Below are 12,735 nucleotides of genomic sequence, written 5' to 3' on the forward strand. Positions count from 1 at the left end.
GTTCTGGGTACAAACCCCTGTCAGAGTAAAATATTGAAAGGGGCATGGATTAATTACTGAGTCAGATTTCATCCACACAATTGATTACATAACACCAACTTGTTTTTGAATACCCCTAAAATGAAACATTTACAACATACATACATCTAAAGTAGATAAATGAATCATAATGTCTTAAAGACATTTTACCAAAAATCAGTGCCTACCAACATGTTTAGCATATTTCTCAGGGTCAGAAGTATGGAGACAATGTGGAGAAATGAATTATGATTTATGAAACTATTTGAAAAAGATTACATGCTAGACCATGTGATACTTAGCATTTTAAGGAAGAAAAGATGAGCATGGAGTTGAGTAATTCAGGATTGCATTACAGAAGTGTTTGTTTGTGTCTGTGTGTAAGGAAGAGCTGTGCTTCTATGGACATTTTATTACTCAATCCTTCTCTCCTTCTTCAGTTGATTAACTCCTGTTTGCTGATATCTCTTCCTTCCAGAGGAACCCCTACTGTGATGTTCCTACAACACTCCCTTGGAACTTTTACTGCAGTATTTAACATGATTTATTGTAATTCTTTATACATCTATTTCCAAAAATAGACTGAGCTACTTGAACTCAGGGACAGTATCTTATTGGTATTTCCAGAACACATTAGAAGGTCATGCACATTAACATTTAATGTTTGTTGACTAAATGAACAAACAAATATCCTACAGAGGCAGATTGTGTGGTGCTCAGGGCTTGGCCTCTGGATCAGATTGCTTTGGTTCACAACCTGGCTCTATAACTTTTTTAAAAGACATTTTTTTAGAGCAGTTTTAGGTTTACAGCAGAATTGAGCAGAACATACAGAGATTTCCATATACCCTCTGCCTTCACACGGGCACAACCTTCTGCACTGTCAACATTTCCCCCACTGGAGAGGTACATTTGTGACAATTAATGAATCTACATTGACACATCATAATAACTCAGTCCGTAGTTTACATTAGGGTCCATTCTTGGTATTGTATATTCCATGGGTTTGGACAAATGTATAATGATCCATATCCACATTTAATGTATCACGTATAGTATTTTCTCTGCCCTAAGAAACCTCCACACTTTGCCTATTTATCCTACCCCATCCCAACCCCACTCTACTATTATATGTGGGATATTGAGTATTGCATTTTACTTTCTTGTGTTTCAATTTTAGTAAAATAAGGATAATAATAATGATAATACCTATCTCAAAGCTTTGTTACAAATATTAAGAGTTAGATCACATAGTGAACTTAGCCCAGTGCCTGCCTACCAGTTAGGTAATATAATACATCTGTGATTATTTTGTTATTTTATACACTATTCACAGTAAAATGAAAGCATTTGGGAAGAGGTCATTCAGAGTGTTGGAAATGGCTTCTCCTACAGAGGAGAGAGTTGAAAATTACGTTGCGATTAGAGCAACTGGGAGTATTTTGGGGTCAAATTCAAGATAATCTATAAGAACAGATTATAGTCAACCAGAGCCACTGCACATTTAGGAACAGGTCATGGTATATTCCAGTGAAATAAAATACTTAATGCATCGCTATTGGTTCAAACAAAATCTAGCTAATAGAAATTATAAAGAAGATCTATTGAATTTGAAATTTAAATTGAAAAATTTTAAGAAATAAAGCTTTTTTGTGTGACTATGGAGCCTATAGTTTCTATTAAATATTAGTTTTGATACTGCCTCTTTTAGTTGGAATATCTTTTAATATTAAATTTAAATTTCATAAAATATGGTTTTGAGGTATGACAGGAACTGTGAAAAAGAAGCCAATAAAGTATTAATTCTTCTTAAAATCTTAAGAAAGTCACGTACTATTGTTTCTAATTATTCTGGGATTTGTCTCTTAAGGGATCATAGTCATTCTTTGCAGATAATTATAAAAAAGATCTTTTGTGGTAGACCAATCTGTGCCTTAAAAGTCTTCTGAGAAGAAGAGAAAATTATAAGTTGATTAAAAGGTTAAAAGTATTTAGCCTTCTAGACAAACATGTTGCTAAATGACATTTGCAAAAAATGTACTCCCTGGAAGAAATATCATGTATGTGGTTGTACAGTATATGTTACAGAAAGGTAAAAATAAATAATATTAACATTCATATTTTTAATTAAAACTTTAAGTTACATTAAACTGCTTTTTAATCCACAAAATATTAATACAATCTGAATGTATTTTTATGATGAATCACTACATTTACTTTTAAGGTGTCATTTATCATTGATGTAAGTAAATAATTCATATAATATGCCTTGATAAAAGTTAATCTTAAAAAACATATTCCCTAAATTAAGAAATAAAAACTAGGGTTATTATATTAGTTCTGAGATTAATATAACTAAATACATTACATTAATTTTAAAGAATTTTTTAATGTGGCCCTTATGTATAGATTCTAAAAAGGGGGAGAGGGGCTTGTAAACCTAAGGACTAGATTATCCCAAGTATATAACCTGTCCAACAGGGACTCTTTTAAGCATTTTGGCTGCCATTTATTAACTCAATATACAAATGCTTAAGAATATCTTAGTCATATTCTAATATGTTAGAACTCTCTTGGGGATAATTTCTTATTCAGTATTTAATAGCTCTAATGAAGGTGGAGACTCAGATATTTTGTGAGTGATCTGTGCAACAGGTTTTGTGTCAAATTTCTGATACTGTTTCAGGCCTGGATAGTGTGAGTTTCAAAGTCAGAGGCAACAATAACTCTTCCTCACCAAAGTAGCTAATTCTAACTCCCAGTTATTTTTTGTTGGTGATGATTTCAGTTTATTCACGTTAACCTTCTGTTTTGAGTAATTATCAAGTCTTATTTCAACTCTGAAATCATTCTGAATTCCTGCTTTTCTAGTCCTTAGGAAATAATTCACAAGTGACAATTGCCATGTGACATATGATGCAGCATGGCTTGGTAATATAGAGGCATGAGGGATTTCCATGATTTAAATATCAGCATACTGTGAGGAAGAACATATTCCACTAGGGCACAAGTCTCTAAACAACCTCACTGGAAATAACTGTTTTTCATGACAAACCAAGTTTCATGATTGCCTATTTTAACACATTCTTAGAGATTTATAATACATATCAGCATAGTGAAAACTCTGAGAAATTGTCCCACAAAACAAAAATATTAAAAGCTTAGGGAATTTCTGAAGTGCTTCCACAACACACATGCCCATTGAATAGGATTAACTAAGCATATCCCAAATTCATTTGAGCACAGAGCATTTTTTAAAAATTAATTTATATTCTTTTTCAAAGGAAATTTTATTTTGTGTTTGTATATGTATTTGTTTAGTTATATCCAGAATTTTCTTCTGTCTTAGTCTTGCTCAGGTTGCCATAACAAAATAGCATAGCCTGGGTGACTTGAAAAACAGAAAATTATTTTCTCATAGATCTGGAGGGGCAGTCTGAGATTAGGGTACTAGCATGGTCAGTTTTTTGGGGGGTGGCTCTCTTTACCGGTTGTAGATGGCCTTCCTTCCTACTGTGTCCTCAAGTAGCTAAGAGAGAGAGCAAACAAACATTCTGGTGTCTCTAATTACAAGGCCCGAATCTCATCCTGAGGTCCTCACTGATACATCCTCATCTAAGCATAATTACCTCCTAAAGGTCCCATCTCCAAATACCATCACATTAGGGTTAGGGTATGCCCTTGGATGTGGAGGGAAGCACAGTTCAGTTTATAATACTTGACCTATAAAGAGATGAAGGACTCTTGGGTGCTTTGGGCTCGTGAGCAGTGATCTGAGGGTGCTCATCAAGTGTCAGCTGGTGATATTTTCAGTGTCTGCTCTGTGGAACTTGGTATTTTGGTGACTATGGAAAATCATCTCTGTGATGAGTTAGTTCATAATCAATTTGTACTGTGAAATACACATTGCTGGGGAAACACACCTATACAGAAAACACAGAAAGTCCAAACCAATGAGAGAAATGAGATTGAGTAAGTGCTCACATTTGCCATCATTGCAAAAAAAGGAATGTATCCTTCAAACTTTTGCTGTCTATAGCAAAAACAAAACAAAACAAAACAAAAAACTCCATGCAAAGAGAAAATACGGTGACCATAGACTTTCTGGATTATTCATATTGTTGTCTTTCAGAAAGCTGAAAAAAAGTTCAGCTAGCAAGTTAACAAGCTCTTTCTAAAGGAGAAGTACCTGTTTGTAAACTGAGGATTGTGAATCCTCTGCTTCTTTTAGTGAAATGTATACACATGTTAATCTTCAGAGGTTCTTTGCACTTTCTATTTTGATGGATTTATTTTATGAGGTTGATTTAATCTGGAAGAGATCAATGATTATTTGTACTTTACATATTTTAGATTAATTTTATAGTTCTCACAAAAGTAATATTTTTATGTACAATTATCTAATTTTTATTACATGTTTTAGAACTGAATGACAGAATAAAGATCAAGAGGATAAATTGTATCTAGGTACCTTCCTTTGCTCGCTTTGGCAGCACATATATGGTATCTAGTTTCTGCTATGTGTAGAGGTAAATCTCAGGCACTGATCAAGTTTAGCTAGGATCATAGTTTGTCCACAATGAATTATCTAAAAAATATGGCCAGTCATTCAAATGTTAAATGAATGTGAAACAGTTTGTTTTTATATTTTAAATTAAGATATGCTTTTGACAGATTATCTGTAATCTCCAGATATAGAAAAAATATGTATTACTTTAACCAGCAATTATCCCTTCTAATATTTTATTTTATTTTATTTTATTTGACAGAGATCACAAATAGGCAGAGAGGCAGGCAGAGAGAGAGAGAAAGAGAGGAGGAGGAAGCAGGCTCCCTGCTGAGCAGAGAGCCTGATGCAGGGCTCCATCCCAGGACCCTGGGATCATGACCTGAGCTGAAGGCAGAGGCTTTAACCCACTGAGCCACTCAGGTGCCTCCCCTTCTAATATTTTAGTATGTTTCTTTCCAGTCTTTTTTCAATATATGTTCATTGCTTTTTTTACTTAATTTCCCTCTACCTCTTGTGCTCCAGTATATATATATCTGCAGGTTTTATCTTGCTTTTTTCATTCCACTTAGGGCATAAGCATTTTCTCATAATCTCTTTAAAAACATCACTCTTCATGACTTCAAAATGTTCAAGTGGATATGTAAATCTTAAGGAAATTGTACCTTTCCTTTTAGAAATATGAATATGTGTTTGTGTGTGTGTGTACGTGTATCATATATTTGACTATATGTTTAGTCATTGTTCTCATGTATTTTCACTTGGCTTTGTTGAAGTAGTTTACTGGAAAAAAATTTGCAGACTGTAAACACGCAATTGGAATTTTCCTGGGGAGAAGGCAAATGAACTCTTGTCAATTCATGGAGCAAGCGACTTTCACCTGTAAATTCTTGTTTGTATTCCAAGACTAGAATCAATGCTCACTTGCTGCCGTGTATTTCAGTGCTATAATCCCACAGGCGATTTCATTTTGTCTTCCTCCCCAAAGAAGGGAGCGTTTCTTTATTCTTGCAATGCTAGTGTCTAGCCCATTGCTTGTCCTACAGTACCTCCTTTCTCTCAGATAGATGGATGAATGAATTGAATGTTTGAATGGAACGCTGCTTTAAGCTGGTAGCATTTGGAACCAAAATTTCTGCTAGGCAGCTACTTTTGCATTTCCTAATTAATAACTTATCACAGTCTCTCTGGATTTTACATGTTTCTCTGTTCCAACTCTCAGAAAGGAAATCAAACTTAATTTCTCAAAAACTACTGAAAAGATTAGCAGAAGATGATGTCTATGGAGAAGACTGGGCAATTGCAGACTCTGTGATGTACCCTCCCTCTAACATTTTAAATGCCTCCACTCTTTGGATGCACTTAGCTGCTTATTAAGTCATATCACTTTAGTTTTCTTTTGTTAAGTTGGATTTTTTACTTCACCCTGAATAAGTATGATAAAGGACCAGGAAGAGTTGGTAAACATTATACAGTTGTGGGAGAGAGACAGAAATTAGCATGAGACTGATTTAATGGAGTGAACTAAGGAGAGACATCTGCCCAGGGATCCGTTAGGAAAAGAAAGATTTTTTATTCAAGAGCTGTGGGAGAGAGCATGCCTGGGTGGATTCCTAAGTAAGTGAGATATTAAGTGTGGATTTGGACATCTCTAAGCCATTGCTCTTCTCTTATAATGCAGATGGTTGAAAATACTAAAGACTGCACCATGGCTCATGTGTAAAGCTGGCAAAAACAATTACCAAAGTCATAAATTTGATTTCATTCAAGCTGTTAAGGGTAATAATTTATTTAAGTGAGGTCTTCTGCTTTGATTAGAACTAGGAAAGTTCAGCTGTTCTAATCCTCTGGGGTAGAGACGGGTTACTGTTATAGATAAGGAGGCTTGAAGGTGGCTACTACTGAGGCTGTTGATCCTTCCAACAGGAAATGCTTTTGCTAATTGTTTCATTTCCTCTTTTCAGTTAAGTGTTTATTTTTCTTTCCAAGAGTAACTTCTTTCTTACAAAGTAAACAGGTCCACTTAAAAAAAAAAAAAAATCCTAATTTAATCGGATGTTTTCAAAGAAGTTACAGCTAACCTATGGCTTGATCAAAGCCACCCTTTTCTAGTAAATTAGTAGAGCCAGAATTTGAAGATAGAGTTATCAAGGCAGTATCTGTGTGGCCAGAAGGTCACAGTACCATACTGGTTCTGAGAATTTGCCTAAAGTTCTGTGGAAAGTAATTTAAATATTCAAGTATGTTACACTTCAGTTCTCTTCCATAGAGACAAACCCTCTGGCAGTTAGGGACTAAGACTGCTTACCAAACCCATCAATAAGAGGACCTAACCCAACTGTTGGTGAAGGAAAGTCTCGTTAATAAATAAACCCTGTAACTTCCCCTCCTCCAGGAAGTCACGTATAACTCGAAGGAGAGGTTCTAGTGGTCTTATTCTTGAAAATTCTTATTCAAGGGTAAGTGACTTGACCATCCTTCCAAATCTTTTCTTCCAGTCCGCTCCATTCTTTGAGTATGTATCTGAAAAATGTGCTCCCTTCTAATTGTAAAGTAATCCTCAGTAGGGTGTTCATTGATGGCTTTAGGGTGTAACCACCACCAGGGGTATTTGCATTTTAATGGAAGGCTTTAAAAGATCTAAGGCTTCAAGACTGAAAGCAGTAAATCTCTACTGGTGAAATTGGAGGCAGTGTGATAGATTGGGTAGGAGATATCTGGGGTGAAAGGAACCCACTGGGTCTATTCTAATCACAGCGGGATCTAAAGTGTTCCTACTTAGTGGCCTTACTTCCACTTCCAGAGGGAGGGCAGTGGGGACAGCTCCTGTGGCCTGAATAATAAAGTACTTTTCAACAGTTTCATTTTCTTTAAAAGCAAAACAAATTAAAAGGCTAAAACTTTAAAATGTTAGTTTCCCTTTTCTTTCCCATTTTCCCCAAAGCATCTTGCTTGAGATCTCTCAATATCTCTTTTTTTCCTGGACCTCTGATGTAATTTAGGATTATACTAAGACTTAAAATTCCCAACTTTTGTCAGGCCTTACTTTGAGACCACTGGAATGGATGAGGTAGAATACTTGACGAATTTTGGGGAAAGGACTTCCTAAATTGGATTAAAACTTATTTAAAGACATACAGTGGGGAAAAAAGAAAAAAAGAAAGGAAAAAAAAAAAAAAGAAAAGAAAGGAAAAAAAAGAAATGATTAGTAATCCGGGCACTGAGTTAAGTTTTTAGGACACAGAGATATATTTTATACACTTATGCCATGTATGCTGGAGAGTAAAACAAATGCACAGATTACTACGATCAGTGCAGAGAGAGCTATGATAGAATTGTTCACCGTAGGTTATCATGGTGCATATAAAGCATACTAACTAGAAGTGGTTAGTAAGTAGGATTGTAAAAGTTTAGCCAAGTTTAGCCGGGTGAGATGGGGATGACGGTGAGTTCGTGTAGAAAAGGCCTTGGGGACAAGGGAAGCAGCATCTATAAAGGTGGTATAAATGGGTGACCAAAGCAACTTGTGACACTCTGCACTTGGGGTAGCAGAGGGCACACGAATGTAAGAATAAAATGGTGCAATTGGAAAAGTAGGCACGGGCTAAGCATTGGAAGCCTTTGCAGCCATGGTAAGGAGTGTAAATCTTACGGAGAACTACTGATATGTTTATGCAAATGGAAAACATGATCAAATTAGCATTTTAGGAAAAATCCTCTTGAGATCAGTGTGGAGAGTTGTCCCAACTCTGGACTCTAGGCTTTATAGGCTACATATGGACTCCGCAGGCATGGAGGTAGATCTTAGGAGAGTTCAGAAGACTGTAATAGTAGATCAAGTAAGAAATGAGGGATTGACCTGGAAGATAGAAGCAGGGTTAGAGAAAGGAGAATGGATCAGAGAGACATCTTCATTGAGATGATATTTGAGTGTACAAGGTTGGCAGGGGAGACACAGCTGAGTCCTGGATTTTTGGCTTAGTCAGTTAGGTTCCATTTTGCTGAACCAGGGAAAGAGAGATAGGTTTTAATGGGGGAAGATGCTGAGTCCAGATTTGGACAAGCTGAGTCTTAGATTATCAAAGAACATCTAAGCAGAGATTTCCGGTAGACAGGCATTAATCTGTCTGAATCCCAGGAGGAAGACCTAGATTGTAGATACACATTTAGCTATTATTCCTCAGCATCTCAGGGATGTCAGTAGCAGGATTACTCAGGAAGAATGACGATTATCAGAGGGCTGTTGATTAACCCTAGGCAAGTAACCAAAGTTAAAGAAACAGCTGAAGATAAAGAATGATAATAACAGATAAGAATAAGTAGCCAGACAGTTATTACACTATGCGGGAGAAAGTCCTTATGGAATAGCAAAACAAACTCACAGTCTCCTTGCTTTTGGTTCAAAGCCCTTCAGGATTCTGACCCAGGCAGTAAATTTGGTATTATCCATCTTTGTTCCTCCTCTTCCTTGACTTCTTTTAGCTCATTGGAGATAACCCTGCACATTCATACATTGTCATGTTTCCATTCATCTCTCATATTCTCACTGGAGCACACTTTTCTTCCATTCTTTTCCTCTCCATAGCTGCCTAACTCTTCCTGCAGAATTCTCTTCTAATGCTTCTACTGCCATGAAATCTTATCTTGCTTTCCTCTACATGGAAGTATCATCATCTAGCCTAACCTCCAATTAGTATTCAGCTTGTGACTTTCTTATGACACTTAGCACATTCTGGTGTATGCCATAGTTATTTATGCACCAGATTGTCCCCCTTAGGCATAAGCATAAACTCCTGAAAGCTAAAGAACCCATTCTCCCAAATTAATCACAGTGGACACCGTGATTGAAATCACAGCGTACTGCTTTGAAACAACAAGTGCTTAATAATTGTTTGTTAAATGATCACATATATTACTTACACTAAATAATAAAGGCAAGATCTTTGACTCTTCTGATGAGGCAAAGGATCTCAGTTGAGGTAACATGAAAATGTGAACTTAGGAAGGCTCTTTCCGGTGGTTCTGAGATGTCTAGGCACATACTGGCCATATGATGGAAAAGCATTTCATAAAAGCATATTCATGATACAGGCACAGAAAGGAGAAACATAATGCTAAGGGTGTTTGTTTCAAGAATTGCTAACATTGTATTCTTCATGTTGTTCTTATGCAAAAATAGCAAACCCTTACCTCCTTTTCACCTTGTGCTTTGTGCTTTTAAAATTTTAAAAGTTAATTTCATGCAATAAGTATATAAAGGACAAGTACCACTAAAACACAAACACGATGTATTTTTATGTATCCTAAAGGCAGATATAAGATGTTACACTGGCAGTTTCTCAGCGATGTCCTGCAAATAATCCTAAGCCTTTCCAATTTATTTTAGCGTATTAAAAGTAAAGCAACCTAGTGGGGCTGTTCATTTAAATAAAATAGGGTTAAATGATAACTTGACTTATCTTTTAAATGACAAAAAATAAAGAAATTGCAAGACCTTTTCACACATTAGATATGTATTGTCATTTATCATCAAGATATCAGGCTAGCAGTGCGAAGTAATAAAACATATCATCGAAAAATGTGCTATAGGTCTGAATCACTCTTTCATTCCACCTCCCAGCTAACTGTAGTATTAAATCAAACAAGCAGAACATTTCCTTAGGCAGCCATTGCCTTTTAATTTCCTGAAGAACCTTAAAATATCATTCATTACAAGTACTACACATATTTGGTTTTTAAAAGTCTCATAAATCAATAGCAGGCTGACTGTAATAATTATTACAAGTTAGTGCATAATTTTCGTGCTGAAGGCTGCATGCAGAACTTTAGCATATGCAAACGAGGCAATTCAAACTGTGTATAGATATTAATATGAAGAAGCAGGTAACGAGGTGCAGGCTATGAATTATGCATCAAGAGTGGCTGATCTTCAATGAGGAAAATGAATTCAGCATGTAATCTAATTAGTGATGGAAGTCTATTACATCTAACTGCAAAAGCAACCGTCCTTGAAACAAATTTATTTACAGTCCATGTTACCACTTGAAACAACTTTGAAATGATGTGTAAGACAACAGCTTAATTGTAAAAATTTTTTGTTTGTTTGTTTCAGTTCTAGACCTGGAAGGCCTCCTAAGAGGACTCAAAGTGTCACCTCTCCCGAGAACTCTCATATCATGCCACATTCTGTCCCTGGCCTCATGTCTCCTGGGATAATCCCACCAACAGGTAAGAATACTACCCATTTATGACAAAAACATTAAAAGTCAGCCGATGCCATAGTTCTTATATGTGTGTATGTATGTTTACATAGGTATTTATACTCATCAATTGTGTTTTGTACACACTAATATTGTGTTGTTGATGAGAATTTCTTGCAAAATTGCATTGGGGTTATCATCATTTCTTTATTTAAAATAAAGTGAAAGAAGCTAAATTGAACACCGTGCTAGGAGTGATTCTACTTAATCCTCTCACTAATTTCAAACAACAAATTATTATCCATATTTTCCTGGTAAGTAGTCAAGTGACTCTCCCAAGGTCAATTAGCTTATAACTGTTAGTGGTTATTCAAACCCAGGTCTCTGGGTTCTAAATTTATGTTTTCATTCAGAAGAATTCTGAAATAAATTGAAACGCATCCAAACAAGACTAATTATGTCAATAAAATATCTATTTTTTCAAACTATAGTGTGAATACATTTCCATTAGAAACCTCTGAAAGATGTTCATTTCCAGAATTTTAAAAACATTCAAGAAAAGAAAAAATAGTCCTGATTGCATAAGTTCCACACCATCAACAACTTTAATAATGCACTAGATATGAAAATAACTCATTTGGTTCTACCACTTGGATGTGTTCATTGAGGTTTTAATTTACTTACACATGTTTGCCCACTTTCCGTGTTTCATCCAGACCAATGAGCAAATTAAAATAATAATTGTCATGATTTCACTTGTATTCATTCTTACCATCACAGGAGTTTATTGGGGAGATATATGTATAAACACAATCCCCATTAACACAAACTAATACAGAAGGATAAGCTGGCAAGATGGGGAGAGAGTCTTCCTCTTTTCTCTGAATTCCCATATCAGTGTTTTCTTTTTATTTTGTTACATTTCTCTTTCTCTATGCTATGATACTATCATGGATAACCTGATTTCATAGTTCATATTTGGTAGAGAGCTCTTTGAAAGTATGACAATTTTAATTCACCTTTATTTTTGTGAGAACATCTGAATGGTTCTTTCACCTTTGTGGACCTTTATCAAACATCTGTTGAGCTGAATTTGAAACTATTTCTTCATTTTACAAATTTAATTTTTTTCAGTAAGGTACCATGGTATATACTTAGCAGCAAATTATTTTAAGTGCCACGGAGTGTTGTATTTTTATGCTAATTTTGCAGATGAAAAATTGAGACATAGATAAATGAAATCAATAGTTGAAAATGACCCAGTTACAGAATGAGTATCATCATTTCCATGTGTTTAATTAGTCATGTTCCTCAAGTGATTGAATCCTACTGGCTAAAATTCTAATTCCAAATTTGAGATTCAGAAAAGAAATTGACAGTGCTTTGTTAAATTTAACTGGTATTATTTAAGTAGATAAAACTTCCTGATCTGAAAATTTGGCAATTTTTTTGGTACCACATAGGCTAGATGTAACTAAAATCTTAACTGTTCATGTTTTATGCTTGAAAGACTCAGGTGTGCTAGAAGAAAGAATTGTTGACTTAATTAAGTTCTCAGTGAACTGTGTTATGGGGATTAAAAAATCATTTTAATAGTCATATTCTGTATTTGAAAAGTTTGTGTTGCAGGTATCTTATGGGTGAAAAGTATTTTAGATTTTATTCATATTAAGATAGGGAAGATCTGGTTCCAAATTGTCTGCCAACATTTAATATTTCAAGGTGAAGACAATAAATAGTTCATTACAAAAGTAATGAGGAAATAAGATGATTTTATCACAGTCTAAGTATAGCAATACCTCACATAGTTAACACCAAAAAGTAACCTCGGGGTAAGTAAAATTTCTAAACAACTGATGATCATATGCCCAAACTGAAAATCAAAATATTAGTTATTTTCAATAGACCCCTTTCTGAAATATATTACATACTTCGCTGGCTTGGTGAACAGAGACACCAAAGATAATTTAAACTTGACTCATTATTAGGCACATTTATTTTTTAATTTTT

General features: G+C 35.1%; 1 protein-coding gene across 1 annotated transcript in view; it reads left to right on the forward strand.

The window, feature by feature from the left end:
• Positions 1 to 12,735, forward strand: part of DACH1 (dachshund family transcription factor 1) — a 423,382-nt gene that overhangs the window by 173,070 nt on the left and 237,577 nt on the right. Inside the window, exon 2 of the mRNA XM_045080637.1 lies at positions 10,638 to 10,753. Within this exon, the coding sequence (XP_044936572.1) occupies positions 10,638 to 10,753 (116 nt within the window). The remainder of the gene's footprint in view (positions 1 to 10,637; positions 10,754 to 12,735) is intronic.

The sequence above is a fragment of the Mustela putorius genome, unplaced genomic scaffold, assembly GCF_011764305.1.
Source record: "Mustela putorius furo isolate JIRA1106 unplaced genomic scaffold, ASM1176430v1.1 tig00000480_pilon_pilon_pilon, whole genome shotgun sequence".
NCBI classification, from domain to species: Eukaryota; Metazoa; Chordata; class Mammalia; order Carnivora; family Mustelidae; genus Mustela; species Mustela putorius.